The sequence below is a fragment of the Atta cephalotes genome, assembly GCF_000143395.1.
Source record: "Atta cephalotes unplaced genomic scaffold scaffold00020, whole genome shotgun sequence".
Classification (NCBI taxonomy): domain Eukaryota; kingdom Metazoa; phylum Arthropoda; class Insecta; order Hymenoptera; family Formicidae; genus Atta; species Atta cephalotes.
Genome location: NW_012130084.1, coordinates 730,877 through 755,143, shown reverse-complemented (window position 1 = coordinate 755,143; position 24,267 = coordinate 730,877). Strand labels below are relative to the sequence as shown.

Genomic DNA, 24,267 nt, shown 5'->3' with positions numbered 1-24,267 from the left:
ATATATATATATATATATATATATATATATATATATATATATGCATGTACATGTATAGTACATATATAATTCACATTGAATTATTTAAACATCGAAGATCTTTTTTTGACCGGTATAGACTTCACACAATTGATATCGATTACGTTTCTCACATTTACAGTCTAAAATAAGATTCCTATTAATTACATATTGCTTATTTCTATACTATATTCCTATCACTGTTCTTGTCGCTGTTGCCTCGCATTGTATTTATAGGGCTTAATTTGAATCCCTCGAGTTAAAATATTTTTGTTATTTTTAATTTCATGTGTACTGAGAAAAAAAATTGCTATTTCAAAAAAACATCAGTTGACTCAACTAAATGTAGCCGGTCATGAGTTATCAAGGAAATATTTATTAATTCAACCAAATATTTGTTAATTCAAACAAATAACATATTTTAAATTACAAGATTTTGTTAATCTAAATATATAAATATTTGAACTAAATAATCATTACGAACTAAATGCATTTAGTCAAGTTAATAATTTTTTTTCTTAGTATATGTCAAATGTAAAGCAATTAATTTTTGTGATTGAGTTGCTTATTTTCAAAATAAATAAACGTTCATATTAATATATCTACTTAATTAATAGACAAACTTTTGATACATTTCTTGAGTTAAAAATTTAACTCTATCTTCTTTCTTTAAATTAATGACATACATATTGAATAGAAGCAATGGCAACTTCTAGAAATAATAAAAAAAAAAAACTTAATTGAGCATAATTTGACAATACTTATGAATTTAACAGTGTATAGCTTCATGATTATTTTAATATCTTAAGACTATACTTAAGACGTCTTAAATATAAAAACCAATTATAAATCAATATTTATTTCAAGATGAATAAATAAATTTAATTACGATATCATATATCAAATTATATATATATAATTTGATATATATATAATTTGATAAATATTCGTATAATATGAAAGATAATACAATTATTCATCATCGTTATCCAATGACATTGTCTAATCTTTTGCAATTCGAACTATTTCTTCGCAAATGAGCAAAAATCAAATATTTTATTTTCAACTTCATCTAATCGGCTGGAGTTTGGCATCAATCAAAGAATGTTTTCCTTGGAAAAATTTATGATTATTCCAAATATAAAAGCCACCCTAATTACAATCGCACAGATTCGCATTGAAGAATTAGGCTACTGCAACGCCGAGTAATTCGACATAGAGAACTACAAAGGATTTTAAAACCCAGTTTTTCATTTTCGGGTTACACTTTTATGATTTATATAGACTTAAACTCATTTCACTTAATCTGATTTTAAGATTTTATTTACTTTAAGATTTTATTTTTCTATAAATTACTAAATTGATGGTTTTATAATGGTATCTTTAAAATAGTTATTCAATACAAATCATCAGTTTAGTGATTAATCTATAACTAGAAAAATACAACTTTTACATTTCATCATTAGATTAAATCTAACCATAGACTGCGTTCGGAACGTCGCTCGAATGCATTAAATGTTAAACAACGATAGATGAATCCGAGACATCGAAGACAACCGAGTGACATTTCCGAACACAGCTATAAGTTATCAGAAAATAAAAAACCGGACTATAATTTATATTTTCTGAGACTCGATCTCGATGTTAGAAATCAGAGCTACAAATCAATTTCAAATTATTCATGACATTTCTAAAAAAAAAATGTATTAATATTGAATTATATAAATTAAAGAAAATTTCAGAATACATTTTTCATGCAATTATCATTCCATTATATATAAGTTACAATAGCAATAAATTGCGTTGAATATTAAATTGAGCAGTTATGAATGTGATACGCTTATAAATATATTATGCGAATATAACAAAAAATGATAATTTATGGGTTATGTCATATACACGTAATGAAATGTAACAAAGAATATTGGAAATGATCTTTGAGATCTTGGAAAGTAAATATGCTAGTAGGCTTGTAAATTCATTCCCGTCGACAAGAATTAATAAATGATAGATGCATCTTTCATTGAATGTGAATAAAAATCGAGGAATTGAATCATTCATCAAATATAATGTATTCGACCTATGAACGCGTTCATCATTAACTAACCGGAACCGTTATTTATACTGGCAAATCGTATCGTACTGATCTTTGTAAACTTGCTATAGCCCGAACTAAGTAAACCATCTGAGATCTATCCGGGATCTTATATAATCTCCGTCACATTTATTTTTTGTGATCTTATTTAAACAATTTTTTTCACTGATAAAACTTCGATAAAGTAAAAAAGAGACTGAGCTTTTTTCTCTCGTCAGAAGCATCCATGAAGAATGATCTATAAGAACCGGTTCCACTAATAAGATTAATTTTAATCAATTTATTTTTTTTCTCTTTTTTTTACTTTTTTTTCAATTCTAGGAATCAGAAAATGATAAATGATAAATTAACTAAAATTGAAATTAATCTTACATTGATAAAATCGAACACTAATGAACTAAATTTAATTATCAAACATTAAGAAATTAATGACTAACATAACTAACATAACATAATTCTTAGAAACGTACATATAATGGTAGATCTTAAAATTCTAGCAATTTAAAATGGACATTAGTTATATTCGCCAACTCGATTTTTTAAAAGAAAAAAATTTTATTATTATTTCAAATAAGACATAATTATATTTAAGTAATGTATTAAAATAATTGATATAAAGATCGCGTTAGAGATTCTAAAATGTTAACGATTTAAAAATAAACATTAGTTATTTACCGATTTGACTTTTTTGGGGAGAGAAAAATTTTATTGCTTCAGATAAAAAATAAATGTAATTAAGGATATTAAAGTAATGGAAAAATAAAGATAAAGATATTTGATATGATTACTAATGTGTAAAATGATATGTAAAATTCACGAAGAAGTTTTCCAAGACGACATGTTACGTTTCTATTTCTGCAAAATAATTTATTTATTATCTTTTATTAAACGATCAAAGGGTACAGATAAATATCTGTTTAATCCTAAAAGTAGAAAAAAATGTTATGCATCTACGCGACTGATCGATCATCGGCGCAGATTATTGGCAATAAAACATGCCAAGATACAAAAAATATTGTGCATGCATGCGCGATCTTTGTCATTGCACGTGAACAATAGCACGTCTGACCATTGTGTATCATAATTAGCAAAGTAACAACAGATATACCTGCATGCAGAAATATTCCTTGGACTTTAAACTTTATTGTTAATCTTTCAATAAGCATCGCAAACAGGTAATATGTGCAGTCTGCGATTTGCGATCGATTATATCTATACAGTGCATTATCGATACTATCTAGTAAAAATGAAGATAAACGAATTATTGTGAAGGCATTGTTCCATTATCGCGACATTGTATTGTTCGATTTATGAGTTATTTTTACAAAACTACAATCGATAATGCAAGTATAATTAACTTCGCTTACCATGCAGAATAACTGATGATAAGAAAGCTTTACGACTAACACATTAATTGTCGAATAGTCACTTCATAAGCCGATATAACATCGGAAACAAAATTATTTAATTGTTAATATACTGACTACCAAACACAAATTAATTTCTGTTGATGATCTATAAATAGAAACTTTATTTAGTTATTCATCAATTCTATTTTTTGTGAAAAATATAAATTTTATTGCAAATTTTAAATAAAAAATAAATATTATAAACATAAATGTTATAAACATAATTAAGCAGCATATTAAAATATAAAAATGACATTGGAAATAAAATTATTTAATTATACAGTGGCATATTAAATGAATTTATTCACTTTATTGTGAATTGAGAGATATATTTCAATTTATAATAAATTATCAATTAACGCATACTTGCAAATCGATTTCTTTACGAAAAAATAATAAAAAAATATACCGTAATTAAACGATTCATCGTCTCACTCTTTTCATTATTACATATCACATACTTTAAATGAAAAACGCATTAATTCATGCATTTTAATTATTTCTTATTGGCATTAACCGACTAAGATCACTTTACGGAACGTTGGAAAAAATATGTGAAACATCTCGCATTTTCTTTCATTGCGTTTTATCACGCTATGAAGTGCTATAGTTAATACAATATACATTTCGCACTTCCTATACCTGCTTCCCTCGAATTTATCAATTTCAAGCAAAGTCTTTGTTTCCACAATGACAAACATCGCGCACGATGTAATTTTGACTACTTTTATCAGATAACAAATTATAGGGCGTATCGGCTTGTTGTTTAATAAAAACAACTGCCAAATCATCGATAATTACACCTTTATCATGGCACAGATAATATCCGGGCGCAAATAAATATCGAGAATCATCGATACTTATCGCCGAAGTAATCCATCAATTCTAGTAAATATTTGACTGTATACTTAAGATTTCCATGAGTATCTCATATCACATATCTCAAAACATTAGCGTCATGATTATTCAATCATTAATATTCAAATCGGCCGATCTATTAATATATATAATCTCTGATAAAATGCCGGAGCATGTTTGTCAAATCTTCCTCAACGAGGAAAATATGTTTTCGATTTCAGATAACTGCAATGCCTTGACTTCGAAACGAAAGGCATTTGTCGCTTCCTTGGCTAGAAATAGCGCAGTGAAAAGTGTTGTAAGACCACTATCGTACAACAATTTCCTTGTAATAAACGTATACAGTCGTAACCCAGTTCCACTGACACCGAAATATTTATAGGCGAGAGAACCGATCAGAGATAACATCTAATCCTTTCTATTTGCCGATTTGCGTTGCATGACCATTTTGATCGTCACTTATAAAGGCACTTATAAAGGCACGAAAACATATTTGTCTCGATCAACTTGTACGATGCACGTCACGTTATGGACATGTCTGTCTATAATGACCTTGTTGCGCGAGAACGGAAATGCGTAACTGAAATTCTATGAAAGTAATACGCTTGACAATAAAAATTAAATTATTTTAAATTTTAAATTAGTGTTTAATCATCGATTTACGAAGATTTCGAATTTGGAAATTAATTCGTTACTTGGTCCAACTAATTCAATAATTAATTAAAGAATTAAATTAATATAGAAAAAAATTCAATGGATTAAAAAATTCAAATAATAGAAAAGTAAAGATAGAAAAGTAAAGAGAAAAGAGTTATGAGACAAATTATGTTTCAACGCTTAAGTATGTAATAAACACTAATAACACTAATAACAAAAAAAATCTACTCATACTAAATGGTAAAAAATGATTTATAATATGTTATATGTATATATACTAAAAAATTATGTCAACATTATTTTTTTTTAATGTATTAATTAAAAAGAATGATACAACAAGAATGATAAAATTTCGTATAATTCAAGAATTCATTAAAATTTCTAATTAATTAAAATTCTAAAATATTTAATATGTTGGTTGCTTTATATTTTATTTATTCGCTGACTAATCGAAGCAATCTCTCGAAATTATATATGTGAGTCTATAAATTTTTTTATACAAAATGCTAAAATGCTGCACAATGATAAAAATTGTCGTTTTAAGAAATAAATGAGCAGAGTTTTTACAGAATATTAATGTAAATTCATAATATTATTTGCGAATCGATTCTCAGATAAAATACAATTACTCAGTGAAAGACAAAGAAAGATGTTTTTTCAAGTATATGCCAAAGTATCTGCCAAGTTAAATCTTATTAATGAATCGTACGTCATCTCGTCAAACAGCATCTTTTAATTGAGCTCAGATTACGTTTGCAGTATGCGTAATTCGTCTTCGTAATTAGGACTTACATAAGAATGCAGCGTCGTTTGACCTCGCCATTACACTCGCATCCGCGTCAAGAAAATAATTTATAATAAGCTCGCTGTGTTGTACATACTTACATACATATAACATTGTGTAGACGTAACACTTTGTGCGACTTAAACGAAACATTCAACACCTCGCCTCTCATTCAACATCTTGCGATGCTTCGATTTTCAAAATCAGAATTTTTAACAAAGAAGAATATTAAGTTTGGGCCTTTTTTCTATGTTTCCCCAAGCGACATCACTCGATTCTACTTGAATAATCATTTAATATGATAATATCGTATAATTTGTACATCTTGGAACTTTTTCATTTTAGCTGAAAAAATGCCCAAACTTAACATCCTCCTTTGTATCATCTGTACAAATAAAAAAACGATTGAAAAATAAATGATAAGTAAGAATATGAAATCAAGTTATGAGAGACAGATTTATTTATTTTTTTATCTTATATGTATCTGTGTATCGTAGATAAAATAATAAAAAGTTTAATCCCATTTCTTTCTGATTATAATTTACACTAAGCAAAATATTTGGTTGAAAATAAATAAATTAGAAGATTAAATCAATTAGAATTCCGGTAATCTTCAACTAGAATTTTAGTCGATTTAAGCAGAAAATTTTTTTGTTAACTCTACTAAAATTTTAGTTGAGATAACCGGAATCCGATTGATATAATCAGAATTTTCTGATTTGTCCATTTTCAACCAAATATTTTTTCAGTGTATAATTTACAACAAAATTAGAGTTAAACACGCTCGCTTGTGCGCCGCACAATTTCAGCGTAATGTATCATTGCGAATGCATAATAATGCGAAATAGTGTGTAATAGAGAGCACACAAGCGTGCTGTTTGTGTTTATTTCGCTTCTCATGATAAAGATGACACGCTTTAGCTTTGCGGGGAAACAAAACATTCATGCGATAAACCATGCGTTAACACCCCGCGAACTCTGGACACTTCAATGCGGGTGCTAAGCATGCGATCTATTTACGCGAAACCAATGCTTATTAAAGATGATGACTTTTACGCAATATTTTGCGAACTATTTCAGAAATTTTGTGAAAGTGTGTCAGAGATAAGTCACGTACTGATCGGAATTTTTAAAGGTGCTTCGCGAAGATTATTGCAGTATAATTGCCACTTTATTATCGTATTTACACTGCGCACGTTTATCGATAATAAATAACACATGTCATGTAACATAATATTATTGTGACGAAATGAAATATAGGAATGAATTGTTATTCAGATTTATAACAGAAATTCTTAGGAGATAAGCTGTCATACCTTTTTTTTCATATTTTATCTTATTAGATCTTATTAGATTTATTTATTTTACAATAATCTATCTCATTTTCTTTTTAATTTTTGTCAAAAGCTGTTAAAAATTTCAAAACATCTATTAAAATAGCTATTTTTAAAATAATCATCTACTATAATTAATTAAATTTAAAAGATTATATTTAAAATATTTAAACAATTATTTAAACAGCTTTTAAAATTTATTTCAAGCCCATTAAAAAATAGTCTTTTAAAAATTATTTGAATTTTTCTCCTAATTTACAAGTATAAGTTAAATATATGGAAAAAATGATTTTGCTGAAGTATCTAAAAAAGTAGATATAGATTTGAAAATAATTTTGTTGGACCATCAAAATAATTATGTATATAGGAAACTCAAGTACGATGAGCAATGTTGCAATTGGCATTTTAACAATCAGCTTGAACAATTCATATAGTTATTTTGATGGTCCAACAAAATTATTTTCAAATCTATATTCAGCTAAATTTTTAGATATTTCAGCAAAATAGTTTCTTGCATGTCAAACAAGTATTTTTTTCATAGATAAAAACTTGCGATGTAAAATATTTCTCTCAGTATTACATTTCCCTGGAAAATAAACAATATATTGCAACATTTCGAAAAATGATATAACTTCATTTCCCGAAATATTGCAATATATTGTTTATTTTCCAAGAAAATGTAATACTGAGAGAAATATTTTCTATATTCCTCCATTATTTTGTTGATATGTGAATTACAAAAATTTTCTTAGTAATTAAAATTAATAAGTTTCTTAATATAATTAATAAGTAAATGAACATATTATAGTTATTAATAAAATAAAAATCGTTTTTTAATTAAATAAGTACAATGCTATAAAGTTTTTCAAACGTTTCGGCTTATAAAATCTTCCTCAACGAAATACATAACAATATTTTTAAATAACCTCTTATAAAATTAACGAACTTACAATAATATAATAATAAAAATTATCGCCCTAGGCTAATCTTACATACTTATTTCTTCATTTAAATGTTACAGATCGAAATAGACATCTAGTCAAAAGTCCGAATTATAAAAGTGTGTTTTACTAATCCTTGGTTGTTATCGAGAATCCAGCTTAGGCAACGATTTTATAAAAAATATATGATCAAGATTTCCTTCAACGACTATCCTAATATATTGTTAATTTATATAGAATAGTCTATTGAATTAAAATCAATAACTGTGTCATCGTGTATAATAAAACAGCTTTTGCTTATCAAACGTTTTAAAATGGACTAGATCAAAATTTTCTTATTTTTCAATCAAAAAATTTTGTTGTTACAATCAAAATTTGGTTAGAATAGTCAAATTTGAAAATTGATTAGAATAACTAAATTTTTATTAGAACGCAATTTTTTAATTAAAAAATAAAAAAGTTTTTGTAATTCATATCAATATAAAATTATAATTATTCGTACAAAACATTTCAGTGTATTTTTTTATCTTCTTTTTATATAATTAATTTCATTCAATTGCATATTTTATGCATCTTTTTTTTTACATCATTGATTTTTCGGCAAATTAATGATCATATTTAGCGATTACGCAGATATCGCACCTGATAAACACGTGAGCAATCTTAATTATATCCTATGATAATCGCCTGCACATATTTAACATGTAATGCGTGCGAACAATCTCGACAAGCGTGACAAATATGAGAAAGGGCAGCGATTACATTAAATTTACCGCGTCGCGTGCTAATTAGTTGCTCTTGTTATCGCGGTAACACATGAATTATAGGCGGAATAATAATAAATTCGCATCCATCGTGATTTCGCCGAACCCCTCTTGTGCAACAATGAGTAAATTTCATTTAACGGCGAGCTCGCGAGCGCTGTATTATTCAGATAATTACAAAACTTTTTAGTAATCAATTTTCAGATACGCGGAGAAAAATGTCTGGTTGAATTAATGAGAATTCTGATTGAAAATAGACAAATCAGAATTTTCTGATTAAATCTACTAGAATATTAGTAATCAGAATTCTGATGTAATCAGATTTTTAATTTTTTTTTATTTGTCCATTTTCAATCATTTTTCTCAGTGATAACAATTGATAACAATTTATCAAATGAGTAAATGAGTTTACGATTTTGGATGTTATGATTATGTAACGCAGGTTATCAATTTTTGGAAAAAAATTATCGGAATGAAGTAATTCAGAATATCTTGTCAGATAATTAAATGTTTGAGAGCTGCACTAAGAAAAATGTCTGATTAAACTATTGAATTCTGATTAAAAATGCACGAAACAGAATTTTCTGGTTAACTCTATTAGAATTTTAGTTGAGACAATCGAATTCTGATTGATATAATCAAAATCTTTTGGTTCACCCATTTTCAAAAAGATATTTCTTTCAGTACATACACTTTTAAATCTTTCATTCAAGACTTTCTACTATCAAAAAACAATTTGTGGAAATGTATTATTCAAATTGCCATGAAAAACAGAATAAAATGTTCAATGAAAAAAAGATAAGTAGACACTCTCACAAAAAAAGAAAAAGAAGACATTGCGACAATTCGCAAAAAATAATTCTTGTTGAAATATTCGAATATTATGTATTACTATTATGATTTAAATAAAGAGAAAATTAAAGAAAAGAGAAAAAGTATGATACTTAGAATTACGAAGAATTGACAAAAGAGAAAAAAAAGAAATTTATAATTTGTCAATTTTTAAAAAGAGTCAAAGAGAAGAATAAGGAGAAGAAAAAAAAGTGAAATACGAAACAGATTACATTTGATAATTTCGAAAAGTCGAAGCTTTGAAAGATTTTTAGGTCTGTTTCTTATAATTCAGGTAATGCTGCATTACTTGAATTGGTACACACAATGTACAATATATTTGTTTCACTTCAATTTATTGCCGGTTCAGAGAATAGCAATAAAAAATAGAAGAACAAAACCTATTGATTTAGAGAAGATTTAGAGTTATTTTCAAAAATTCAAATTTTTTCAAAGCTTAATGAATCTTCGAAGCTCAAAACTAACAATCCTAATTCAAAGTAGTGAAGCATCAACAAAAGAATAAAAGAAAATTAAAAGAAGAAAAAAAAACATTAAATAATATTAAAATGAACAAAATAAAAAAATTTTAAAAATTAAAAAATTAATATTAAAAATATAATATTAATATTGTTTAATATTTAAAAACATTAACATTTTTTTTAACATTTAATATTTTTTATTGTAAAGAAAGCTGCTTCTAGATTTTCTTTAATACTCTTGTTAACAGAAATCAGCAAGAAGATTTCACGAAGAAAAATATCATGATAGACTAACTGGGATCAATCCAATTAACTTTATACGCGCTCTATTCACAAAGACTTCCGAAATCGTCGCGCGTCGCGGATGGAAATTATTTCATACACAGATAGTTATCAAAGGAGCAATGAGAGATAAATCAATCCCTTGAATTAAATAATACTATGTTATTTAACTTGCACGTGCGTCAAAATGTACATCAATCTTCTCTATTGTTAATTTCAAAGTAAACAATGTCCATATTAATTACGTATGCACTTAGTAGATAATAAACTAAATTTTAATCAACTCTAATACTCTAAATTTCTTGAATTAAATAAATTTAACTCTATTTTTCTTGAGTTAAATTATTTCACTCCATTCTTTTAGTTAAATAAACGTCACATTGAGCGGAGCAGAGAGTGGCGACCTATAGAAATGATTAAAAATAACTCTAGCTAGATAAAATTCATTATCTATGAATTTAATAATAATACATAATTAAGCAAAAAGAGGAAGAGGGAAATAAGAGTTCACTCACCTAGGGGTAGATCGCAGAGCAAGCAGCACGCAGCGATAGCACCCGCGGACGCGCCGCTTATCTTGTTCAACAATAAATGTGGCGCGTACTTTTTGAAGCAAACCGCCACACCAACATGATAGATGCCGAGGAAACCGCAGCCAGCAAACGACAGATTCATGTTGTCCTATCGTTTTGATCTATTAACGCGATGGTGAACACCTTCCGGATTATTTTCCAAGTCGTATCTTCCTTCCTTTCCGGTTCGCTCCAGAAGCGTGTCAAGTGTTCTTTCACGATGAACAACTGCGCAGTTTACAATGTTTTGCCTTAATCGCGAAAAAAAAAATCACATTAACCACGGGATTCCGTCACTCCCGTGCGCAGGCTATGTATGCGTGTGTATATGTGTTTGATGTGTACGGAGGAGAAAAGCGCGAAATATATACGTTTTCTTTCTCCAGAGTTCTTGATTCTCGTGCGTATAATATATCGACTTTCAAGTGCGCGAAACAATGCGAAACACGTGTTATGACGGTCGATCGTATACTGTCATCGTGTGAGCAACAGCTGTTCGTTTCGGATTAAGTATACCAAGCGCGCTGACGAGGAACAGAGAGAATGGGGATAAGGAGAGAAGGAAAGACGTATATACACATCATAACTATTACAAGATACCGGCTACACAGCGATAATACCCAGCGATAATACGCAGTAACGTGAGAGGCCACACGTGACGTAACGTCATACGATTGGTGTACACCGAGTGGTGTGGTTCACTGACCACGCCTATCATACGCTCGCCGGCGTTCGCAAAGGCATTGTGAATTCGCATTTTGTTTATCAAGCAGGTCTCACAATCAAATTCAAAACAATCGGTGCCGACGAATCATCGAAAAGTATTATTAAAGACTGACAATTCTATGAAAAACAATATAATATATTATATACCGTATATGTGATAATACAAACTATAGAAATCGAAGCTTTAAACAGTCTAGCTGGATCTTAATGCTTGTATGTGTATTCTTATGTGAATATATATACTATATGTAGTCTCCAGAAACGCGCGCCGAAATGATTTTGCTGTTTTGAAACGCTAAAGTCTATTCTACAATGTGCTTTTAGTTTCTTGTTTCTTGTTTTTTACTATTTTATACATCCTGTTTTCTTACTTCTTATCCGGTTTTATATTTTATGTCGCCCGAGATAAAAATTAACAAACTTCGAAAAAAACAAGAAAAACGTAGCAAGAAATATAATTGTCTATAAAACGGTTGCAAAAAAGACAAAAGCAAAAGATAAAAAGCAAGAAAACAGAAAACAAAAAGCGCATTATAGAATAGGCTTAACTCTACTAACTACGCAGTAATATCACGAGTTTGATTAGCAATTTAACAAATTTTTTATTTGCATCTTCGAAACGATCTTAATAATATCGAATGACATATTAAAATCTATAAATAATTAATTCTCATTGCGAAAAATATCTCGGCCAGGAGTCGAACTCAAATCTGTTGCATTTCGTGTGAGTGTCCTAAGTTTTTAGACTACCGAGACTCTAACAAGCGCGTTTGAGTGAGTAGGAGTTACGGTAGGAACATATTGAAACATGTTGGAGTGTGTGACACGAATAAATTTAACAGCTTGCATCAACATTGCTACAACGGTCCGTTCCGTTTCATTTATTCTTGTTGTTCATCAAATATTAAAGAAAGATATAAAAGATACATCATACGGAATTCACCTAACGTTTGCAACATTATTATCGTCTTATTAGAACGTTGCAATATTGCTGTAATATTGCTGAAATGATTATGCTGTATGTGTGCAAAATATATTTACTATAAAATAATAGATTTACAAACCGATAATATTCGATTTTTTTAAAAACAATAAATATAATAAAGAGCATGTAAAAGTCTAAATTACAAATGAAATTAATTTGTAATTTAGACTCTTACGTACCTTTTATTATTTTATTGTTTATTGAAATCGAGAGTTCTTTGTTATTATTAATTTCGTCTTTCTTTTTTATTTAAAATTGCGATTTTATTATTCTTTTTAATTTATGTATTGTTACTGAATTTGATTGCAAATAACTGAAGATAAAGAATATATCAATTCATATTTATTCATATTTATTCAGTGCCGTTATGTACATTAAAATTCGTATTTACTCCTTTACTGGAAAAATATTATGGTAATTAATCATTATATTAGTTGGGTAAATAATTTTCCAATAGCACGTATGTTAAAAATTGTAACTCTTAGAAATTTAATAAAAAGTAATAATAATTTAATAATAAGATTGAAAACAAGACTGTTTATGTTAAATAAATTACTTTAAATACGAAGCATTACTACAGTCTGAATGTTAAAATGTTGAACTATTAGGTGTACAACTTTGCTTCCACCGTTTTTCTATAGATTGCTTTAGCGGTAAGTGGTGATCGAAATAAATAGATCATAGACATCATACAATAAACTTGGGCATCTGTCAACATAACATAGAAACATTAGTCGATTTGTGTCTGCATCATAAAGTTATTCTCGATTGAAAATGTCAGTTTACGAGCCAAATTCTCGTCATTTGCGGGAGGTTTTAATTTTTTGCTTCAATATGAAGAAATCTGCGGCTAAGACTCATCTCAATGCTCTCAAATACTTATGAGGCCGCTATTAGTGAAAGAACGTTTCGTGAGTAGTTTCAACGCTTCAAGAACGGTGATTTTGACGTCCAAGGTCATGCTCTATATTTAGTGGGACCAGCTCGGCGTAGTGTATTATGAACTGTTAAAACCGACTGAAATAATCACAGGCGATCGGTATCGAACGCAATTGATGCGTTTGAGCCGAGCATTGAAAGACAAACGGCCGCAATACAACGAGAGACACGATAAAGTGATTTTGCAGCATAACAATGCTCGACCCCATGTTGCGAAAGTGGTCAAGACATACTTGGAAACGTTGAAATGGGAAGTTCTACCCCACCCGCCGTATTCTCCAGATGTTGCTCCCTCTGACTCACTTGTTTCGATCAATGGCACACGGCCTGGCTGACCAGCACTTTCGGTCTTATGAAGAAGTAAAAAATTGGATCGATTCGTAGATAGCCTCAAAAGATGACCAGTTTTTTCGACGCGGGATTCGTACGCTACCCGAAAGATGGGAGAAAGTAGTGGCCAGCGATGGACAATACTTTGAATCATAAATGTATAACCAAGCCTCAAAAGATGACTAGTTTTTTACAATAAAGCCTCGAATTTCGGAAAAAAACGGCGGAAGCAAAGTTGTACACCTAATATTATATACAATATATACAATATTCATATAAATTGAATTGATTTCAGAAATGATAATTGCGTGCCGATATGATTGTCAGATTTTCAATCTGACGCAATCAATCTGAAATATTAATAATCTCCCAAATTTCCCAAATTTAATCTTAAAAAATTATAATAAACTTATTGCGTTGAAAGTCCGACAACCAATTATTATTTAAAGTAATGTAAATAATTTAATAGTAAAAAGTAATAATTAATTACTTATTTTGAATAAAAGTACTTGTTTTTTAGTACTTTTAATATTTAAAATAAATAATAGCCAGTATATTAAATTGGATTTTTATAGGAGAACGTCTTATAAATGTTCTGATTTTGGATGTAGAGCTAATTGTCATTTCAAAATAGAATTTTAATTAAACAAAACTTACTCGCTTACTCTTTCTCTTTTATGGAAAAAAGTAGTCGTGTCGTCGTTGTATGTATTATAAATTATTGAATTTCAAGAACAATTAAAAGACCTAAAGCCGACTATTACCAACTAAATTATAATTTTTGTATAATTATTTTTTTTCTCTTTTACAGATTTAAAAATCCTTTTCCAAGGATTTAAATAAGAATCATGTATTAATACGTGTCTTGAACGACAAAAATTTCAAAATTGAAATCTTAACAAAAATTTTTTGTCGTTCTCCACATAAACTTCATCTCATAGACACATATTAATGCGTATACTTTAATTTTGGGAAAGAATTTTCGAATCTGTAAAAGAAGAAAAAAGTAATTGTTATACAATAATTACGATTTAATCGGTAATATAGATTTTAGAATTATCTCAAAGAAGCATTTGTACTGGTCAATTCTTATATAGATTACGGCATATACATAGTTACGGTCAATATAAATGCTCATTTAGGCTCGTAAAAATCTTAGCAAAAATAAAGACTGACCCATAAAAAAGATTATAAAAAAGCGTTTACAGAGACCGTAAACTGTTAACTGCCGTAAAGTTATGAGTTAATTTTACGATTATTTACGACATGCGTTACATGCATCCGATAAGTTATTATGAACGAAAACATAATAATTTATACTGTGTTATGTAAATGTGTTAATTGTAATTTATGATCTCTGGATTGCTCGAATATAATGAGCTTGCATAAAGTCATTGCGCTTATGCAGGTGCATGACTCTAACAGTTTTTTATTTTAAAAGCCTTTAATATTCATCTTTAAAAAAGCATATATGCGCTTATAATATGCTTTTTAAATAAATATTGAAGGCGCTTTTAAAACATAAAAGACTGCTATAGCCTGCATAAGCGCTTTCTGCTTTGCAGGCGTTGCTAGCTAGAACGATACAATTTAATGACTTCAAAAGAGAAAAATACATAAAAATGAATGCAATTATCGATAAAATGGTAGCAAAAAATAAAAGACAGAAGTAAAAAGCAACAAGCGGGAAGGAAAGAATACATATTAAGCTTAAGAAATGTATATTATCCTAAAATATACAATATATCCTAAAATATAAAAATAACTCCTCAGACAGCACAGAATATTTATGATAAATATTTATTATTATTCATTTTTTTAAATATATATAAACATTTTATACATATTTTATATAATTATTCGAAATATTATTAAAAAATAGATAAATATTTAATGTAATATTTGTGATAAATATAAATAAATATTTCTGATAAGTATCTTTTATTTGAATTATAATAATTTTCGTAGTGTTTACTACAAGATTTACAATAAATATTTCATAATATTTATAAATATTTTGTAAATATTTTATAAATACTCTATGCTGTCTGGGTCAGAATTCAATAAAAAATAACTATAAATTTTAGATGAATTTTAATAATTAAAAGTGAGATAAGTATGTTTGATGAAAAAGAGAGTTCTTACAATTAGCAATCGATAGTGCTGGAATGAAAAACAAACTTTTTAATTATATTCAAAATTCAATTAGCTATAGCTTTATTAAAAATGAATAAAATAAAATAAATTTTAAAAAAAATTTTAAAACTTAAAATCTCTACTTTTGATCACTTTTTTATTTCCGCAAGTTTGATAATTTTTACATATAGAAAGCTAGATAAAATGGAAAATTTTTTTGTTATTTTGTAAGCCTATCACATACTTAAAAAATTATGTACTTCGCAAAAATTTTCAACTTTTCATTATAAAGGCTTAAAGTTTTCCTTATAAAATCATATTTTTAAATATTTCTAACATTTTTTATTACTGAATTATATTGCGGATTAAATAAAAAGAACATTTTGGCTTTAATCGCTCTTAGTTAAAAATTATCACAATTCAAAAAACATATTCTTGAAGTTTTGTTTTATTGAACAATATAATTTGAATAAAATATCGCGTCCTGAATTTATTTAAAAAAAATTTTTTTGGAATCATCAAATGCGAACTTTAACTGATCGGTTATTCCATTCTCTTATAAATTATTTAATTTATTTAGTGGATAAACAAAAGAGTAAAAAAGTAACAGCATAAAAGAGTAAAAGAGTGACTGAGCTGAAATTTTTTTTTATTGGAAGGAACACTATTCAGCTTTATTAATTTCGGAATATTCCTATGCATTTAAAAAACAAATCAGTCAATCATGTGGTCGTGTCTCACGCATGCGCACTGCGATGCGCAGTAGCGTACGAAACCTCCGGAATTCATTACATCAACACAATGGCCAACAATGGCGTTGAATACTTGAATGGAGTTTTGTTAGATGCCTCGACCGGAGTAGACGTGTTCTTGCTTCGGTCCGAGTGTTGCATCTTCCACTTTTAAAAGTTACTGCCGAGTTTAATTCGTTCATTAAATTACGATTGATCACATCTGATCCGTCAATTTCCGTTGTGAGAACGAGAGTCATCCGAACAAAAGAAGAAGTTTTCTCCGATTCGCATGATTTCGCGTGATTTCGCGATTGTCCCTGAGCAACGAAATGTAATTTTTCTTGATCAGCGGAAATGTGAAAAGTGAAGAGAGAAACGTCACATTTCCTCGACGTTTCGTGTGATCGTATTGATCGCTTCGCGAATCGTGAAAGAGGAATCGGAATGAACGAAGGGCGGCGGAGAACGAAGAATTCCGTTTGGGATTACATGATCGGTGCCCACAGTACTCGACGTCGCAGAAGTCGCAGCACGACGACAGGAATGTGCGCGTCGTGCCCTCTCCCTCCGCAGCCATAGGGCGATGCGATTTTGACAAATGTTACGCGGATCGCATCCCTCCGCTCGATTTTCATCGGCATCGCGCCACCAGGATTCCGCGATGTCACTACCGAAGACTCCACCAGACGAGTCGACGCTGGTGAGGTACTTCCGTGCGGGTAACTATCGCGGAATCGCCACTTGTCTCGACCAGCTCAAAAACGACCCGAAGCGCTGCAAGGAGTTTATTAAACGAAGCAATTGTCTCGACGTTCTCGTCCGACTCTTACGATGCGAGAACCAGAGGATCGTCGACAGGAGTCTGAGCATACTCGCAGACGCTTGCATGAACGACGATGTCAGGGAGAAGGTATGCTCATTTTGCTCCTCTCCCTTGGTATTTTCTGTTGACATAAGTGTCATTCTATCTTGTTACTTGTTAAACGCTGTCTAATTACTTGTTAAAAGAAAGAAGAAAATTTGCACTGCTTAATTTTGATTACACTTGATTAGTGCTTACTAAAAGCTACTATATATACGTGACATTAACAGAATTGAATGTAAAAGCATACGAATATTTTAAATGATTAAATAACAACATCACATTATATAATAGAGAATATACATGTATTTATTGTCAAGTTGAATACATTATGCCACTGCATTTAAGTACTTTATATAAAGTGCTCTTTAATGTGTACTAATCTAGTGTGAGTGATTAAATTCACTAATAAAAGGTGACACAAATGTCTTTTTATCTTTTTTATTCTCTAAGTATTAAGAAAAATGGAATAATGTTTATGTCAACTTGAATCACAAATAGCGAATTCGGTTACTCTTGCATTACATTAGATTATTTTGTATTAAAAAATTAAAAATATTAAAAAAAAGCTGCTATACATGAAATTAGTAAAGTTAACTGCAAAAACATATAAGAGTATTTTAAAGGATTAAATACCTATAATGAGATTATCATGTTATCTAACAAAATATATATTTCGTTGTCTAACAAAATATATATATTGTCAAAGTTGATTATATTATACTTTATATAAAACTTTTAGATACTTTATACAAAACAACTATTAATATGCATTAATCTAGTTTAGTGCGAGTGATCGAATTCATCATAATAGTGCTTTTTAGCAGACCATATACCATTTTACTGGCAGTGTACAGGGTCCTGTTCTTTTTGGCTGAACTTTTGCACAGTTTTTCTTTTTCTCTCCAGGAGAAAAAAAAGAGGAAGAAAGATAAATTAGTGCAAAAGTTCAGCTAAAAAGAACAGGCCTTATGAACATGGTTATACTGTAACATAGAGATCATTTCATCTTTGTTTAACATTAGCAAATAATAAAGATATAATGATTCATTGTGTGCTACGAGTGCTTTCCATGTGTGTCTGTTTCTATCAAAGATAAATTTTAATCTCAGTTCAACTTACTATTAATCTTTTTCTAATAGAACAAGAAAAAGACCAAGAGTTAGTTGAATCGAGATTGAAATTAAATTACATTAATAGAAACGGATGTTAGCGACACAAATCGACACAAACATTCTAATAATGGACGGAACAACACTTGTGATTTTAATTTGTGTCGACTCTCTTGTTGGAGAGCATCCTGAAAAATATTCATCTTCACACTGGAAACTGTGATTTTTTCCAATCAAATATACAAAAAAATTTCTTCTGTAGTTGAATTAATATACATTTATACTTAAAATAAAATAAATATATATTTGAAGTTTAATGAAAGCAATATAGAAAGTTTTGATATAGTTCAATGCAACGACAAAGAACAAATCTATATTTGTATCTAGATAGATTTGTCAGTGTTGTTTCAAAACTGTATTATGTATCAAAAATAGTATACTTTAAAGCAACATTAACGAATCTACTCATCATGATGTACAGATTAGATGAGATGTGTTTGATTGAAGAATACTATAAATTTCAAGTGGAAGGCAATAGAATCAAAATTCTTTTTTGTGATTGATTTTAAAATACATTTACATCCAGTGAATAATTAAGGGCAAGATCAATTATATTAAATAATCATATCAAATAAATTTTACAACAATTGTAGAGCTGTTTTCTTTCCTGAAGCCAATGATACTTTCTATATATATACATATGAGAGACCTGCTCTTTATAGTTTTTATGTTTGAAATAAGTATACCTATAATTTACACTGAAAAAAAAGAGAAAGAATCAGAAAATTTTTCTAAAAAGACCAGACTTATATATTTGATCTGTTTATAAAATTAAATTGCTGCATGTTAAAGATGTAGATAGAACATATGCGAAAGAAAATATCTTCGTTTAAATATATTGGTTGTTGCAGTTGTTATTTATACGCAATGCCTGATTTTCGTTGAAATTTTTGAAAACGAATTTAAATGATAATGCTAAATATAAATTTAAAAATATATTATTCAAAACTTATGAAGATATAATTTTATTTCTTCTGTGTGTTATATAATATTTTATCATTTGAATCTCATGATAATGAAAATTCTATTCTGATTTACAGATAAGAGATGTAAAATTTATTGAATACATACAGATAACTTGTTAAGTCACTTCAATTAATAATCTCTTTAGCTAATATAATAATGTAACCTAATGTAATATAATGTAATGTAATAATCTAATATAATATATAAAAATATGTAATATAATAATGTAAAAATAATGTAAGCTCACGTTAAAATAATTATGTATAAAATAATTATGATTAGTGATCTGATTGTAAGTTTATCGAATCTTTTCTGTATTTTAAGAAGTATGTTTTATATAATTGTACATTATCTTTTCTGCACTCAGAGAGAATAAATATATAATTATAAAGTCAAAGAAAAGAAATAAAAAACAGAGGAGGTATAGATGTACAACAGATTAAAGATTTCAGTCCCTATTATTACTCTAATTGCTCAGAGAGGAGAGGATATTGTATGCTCTGTTTTACATTTGCTCTCGCTCTAATATGCTCATATATCATGTGATAAATGTAAATGAAAGAACAGGAAGAGAACTGTCACTTTAGAAACATTCAATTAATTCATAATATGGATTGTATTAGAGCAATGCTACATAGAACTGTATAGGACAATAGGAAATACATACCGTAATATACTAATGATTCTATATAATATTTTTAAATTAATTTCTTATACATTTAGCAGAAATATATTTTATGTATACATATATTATACACGCGCGCGCATGTGTGTGTGTGTGTGTGTGTGTGTGTGTGTGTGTGTGTGTGTGTGTGTGTGTGTGTGTATCAAAGTCAATTGAATGTTTTTTAATAACAGATTCTTGAAAGAAAAGTAGACTATAAATTGATTAAATAATTTTCCATCGGAGACATCCGATGTATGATATCCTCTTCCCTCTGAGTAATTAGAGTAATAATGAATGAATTGAAATCTTTGTTGTCTGTTATATAGTTACACTTTCTATATTCTTTATTTTCTTTGACTTTGTAATTATGTATTTATTCCGAGATTTATTCTGAGTACAGAAAAGATAATGTGCAGAAAAGGTAATATTGTACAATTATAGAATATACATTTTAGAATACAAAAAAGATTCGATAAACACAGATCACTAATCATAATTATTTCACATAATGTGAATTATAACGTGCGTTATATTAACATTACATTTATTACATTAACATTATTAACAAAACATCGAAGAGAATTATTAATTATTAAAGTGATTTGAGTTTTAAAATCTGTACATTATAATTTAATATAAAATTTCAGATAAGAAACAGCAAGATAAGATTCAACATAGTGCTCATATTAGAAAACCTCGAGCTAAATGCCATGCTGCACTGTCGTGCTTGCAGACTGGTTAGTAATTTATCCGAATGTAGCTGGCACGCCAAAGAATTATGCGATGCTGGAATAATAAAAACACTTATGGCACTTCTAACGTCAAAAACTGATGTACAAACTTATTGCATGGCTATCAGAGCTGTAAGGTATATAATTGTTCTTAATTCTATAGTAATTTATTTTTTCTTACTCAACTGTATTCCATTATAAATTTTATACATTTTATGTTACACAATTATCCATTTTAATTTATATTCTAATTACATTTGTAGGAATATTTGGAATGTTTACAAAAACATCAGGGATACGATGATAGAATTGGAAATTGTCAAACTGGTTGCTCAATTATTCGTTATGGCCGAAGAGAGGTCCAATATAGATCTTAAGTATGGCAAGCTTGTGGATGCATGCTTGAAGGCTATGTGTATATTTCTCGATACTTTAGACCCGCGATGCGGCAATCAGATGCAAGTCGACAAAGATATGTGGGGCTATAAGTGTCTTATGCGTTGCTGCAGCGCAAGAAACAATAAGATGGCTATCAAATGCCTTTATACTCTCTGTCAGATAGCGGAATGTCGATTGTGTCTAGGTGTTTCTGGCACAGTTAAAGAACTCATAGCTCTGATAATAGCGACAGACACTAATTCCAATTTTATTTGCAAGGAGATATTGTTGAGCTTATGTTTGTTTTGTCGAGAATCCGTGAATCGAGATAGGATCAGACTGAACAATGGATTACAAATTATCTTGGCATTGTTGAATAAACCCGAGTACGAATGTTACCATCCTAAATTGTTGGAAGCTCTCACACTATTCATCCACGATGAAATCGGCCTTGACATTCTGACGAGACATGGCATATTAGAGATCCTCGTAGCGAAACTGACGAATTTTGTAGCTAAGAATAGTGAGAGAAGTAGCACATCTAGAAAACGTTCCAGCGATTATTTAATCGATGATTATGATAAAAGACCTTCTAAATATCCCATTTCGAGGTAAAATAGATTACATAATGTACATATTTATAATATAACATCAGAATCTTGATTTATATTGAGCAATTAATTTGTCGTTTATATTGGAATTAACTTATTGATTTATTTTGAAATTTACAGATATAGTATGGATCTTTATCGTGATGATTGGAGTCCAAGAAGTGCTACAAGTGCCTCTTCCTCATCGCCACCTAGCACACCACCCTTGCCACCTTATTTCGATTTCAATACAGAAATTGACGATCTCAAAGATGATGTTTATAGTCCGGTCTACAGCGATAAGGAATGCGATAACGATGAAGGTACAATATTTTTCTTTAATATCATTGATACAATTTTTTTATTCTGTTACATATGATCTATTCTAATTAAAATCTTGAAAGTATATCTAGATTCAAATTATTCATCTAAATTAATTTCCACTTTCTATTGCTGTAGAAGAAGAAGCTGCTTCTCCTAGAAGCTACAAATCACCGACAACTGTCGAAGCTGATTCCGATTCTTCCTCTCTCAATGTTGAAACGTTTTCAGAAACGAGTGCTTGCGAATACTATACATTATTATTACTGAGTAAATTGAGTTTTTCTTCTAAGCCTATCGACAAATTGGCCGAATCCATGACTATCAAATCGTTGATGGATTACATAAAATACACAAAAAAGCAAAATGTCCTAAAAGGCACTGCTCTCAAAATATTGATAAAAATCATAGGGTAAGATTTTTCAAATTATAAATTTCGTATTTACACAATTGTTTTTTTTTTGCATTTTTATTCTTTTATAAAAGTTTCATTCATATCACATTTATATTTGTCTAGGAATGCGGAGTATTTCATACCATTGGTAAAACAAGGGTTTGTGTTCGAGATACAAACTCTGCCGGAAGCGGAAGAGTGCATGCGACATTTACGTACAGTGGCGGATACCGGCGGTGCCACCGGGCAATTATCGTTTCTATTACTGCGCGGCGAAGAAGATTACAAACTATTGACCGCGGTGTCAATACCATTTCTCATTAAAAGGCATTGCACTCTGAGATGCCTGCTAAAAAAGCACGATGGAATGCAGCTGATATTTCGTCTGTTGGCAGACTCGTCACATAAATTACACAAGCGGGCGATCTGGTCGATTTGTCAGTTGGCGAAAGCGTTTTATTCGGACGATTCGGACTCGATCACTGATACAGCTACAAACACCATCGAAATATGTAATATGAAACCATCGATAAAGTTGTCGTCGATAGTGATATTGGAGCTGGATGATGGCACGACCATTAAAGCTTGCAGGCAAACACTGTGCCATTATTCTCCAGTCTTCTCCGCTATGTTAGAGGGTCACTTCAGGGAATCGAACAAGAGACTAATTCGACTGAGGAATATGTCACGCAATGCTCTGAAAACGCTGATATTAGCAACGAATGATGACAGGTTCAAGAATCGAAGCATTGAGTCGCTATTGGAGGCTGTGTTACTAGCCGATTATTTTCTCATGCCGAATTTCTTGATAGAGCTGTTAACCGAGACTTCTATAAATAAACTCAATCATGAAACCTTCTATCGAGCTTGGTGCTGGGCAAGGAAATATTCCTGCCATGAATTTAGGTCTTTTTGTGTCAAGAAATTTCTGATCACAAAAATGTCATGGAATGAAACGATGCGGACGTTCCATGATTTCTATACCACCAATGCCTTCAATGAGTTCCTATGTGAGATCAGGGACATAATTACGGACGAGTTATATCGATGGTAAAAACATTAGATGGCTATTGAATTCGAATTAATGCAATTGTGACGAATAGGAATAATTCCTCGAGATCTCTATAATAAATCTTCGAAGAATTGGCTCTAAAATAAGAATTCGTCATTGTAATAAAATCTTTTTCAAAGGCATCGTGTTTGTAATTATCGTTTAAATATTTCGCGTTGCATATTATATATTAATTCTGTATATATTTTAAGATGTTCCAAGCATATTTCAAGCATTTGTACATAATAAAATAACACA

The 24,267-nt window shown here is 29.5% G+C and overlaps 2 protein-coding genes across 2 annotated transcripts in view; one reads left to right on the top strand and one right to left on the bottom strand.

Annotated features, from left to right (window-relative positions):
• The window catches only part of LOC105619246 (patatin-like phospholipase domain-containing protein 3), a 20,720-nt gene extending 9,590 nt beyond the window's left edge, over positions 1-11,130 (bottom strand). The window contains exon 1 of the mRNA XM_012200769.1: positions 10,971-11,130. Coding sequence (XP_012056159.1) covers positions 10,971-11,130 — 160 coding nt within the window. The remainder of the gene's footprint in view (positions 1-10,970) is intronic.
• A 6,345-nt stretch (positions 11,131-17,475) lies between these two features.
• LOC105619244 (armadillo repeat-containing protein 5-like) lies at positions 17,476-24,267 on the top strand. Its single transcript, XM_012200767.1, has 6 exons — positions 17,476-17,787; positions 21,192-21,412; positions 21,539-22,264; positions 22,385-22,566; positions 22,703-22,976; positions 23,082-24,267. The coding sequence occupies exons 1-6, from the start codon at positions 17,476-17,478 to the stop codon at positions 24,010-24,012; spliced, it is 2,646 nt and encodes an 881-aa protein (XP_012056157.1). The 3' UTR covers positions 24,013-24,267.

Excerpts from the sequence above, each read along its gene's own strand:
- LOC105619244 (XM_012200767.1), top strand. The coding sequence starts at position 17,476 with ATGTTACGCGGATCGCATCCCTCCGCTCGATTTTCATCGGCATCGCGC. Across the intron at positions 17,788-21,191 it reads ACGACGATGTCAGGGAGAAG|ATAAGAAACAGCAAGATAAG; the intron begins GTATGCTCATTT and ends ATAAAATTTCAG. Across the intron at positions 22,977-23,081 it reads ATATTGATAAAAATCATAGG|GAATGCGGAGTATTTCATAC; the intron begins GTAAGATTTTTC and ends ATATTTGTCTAG.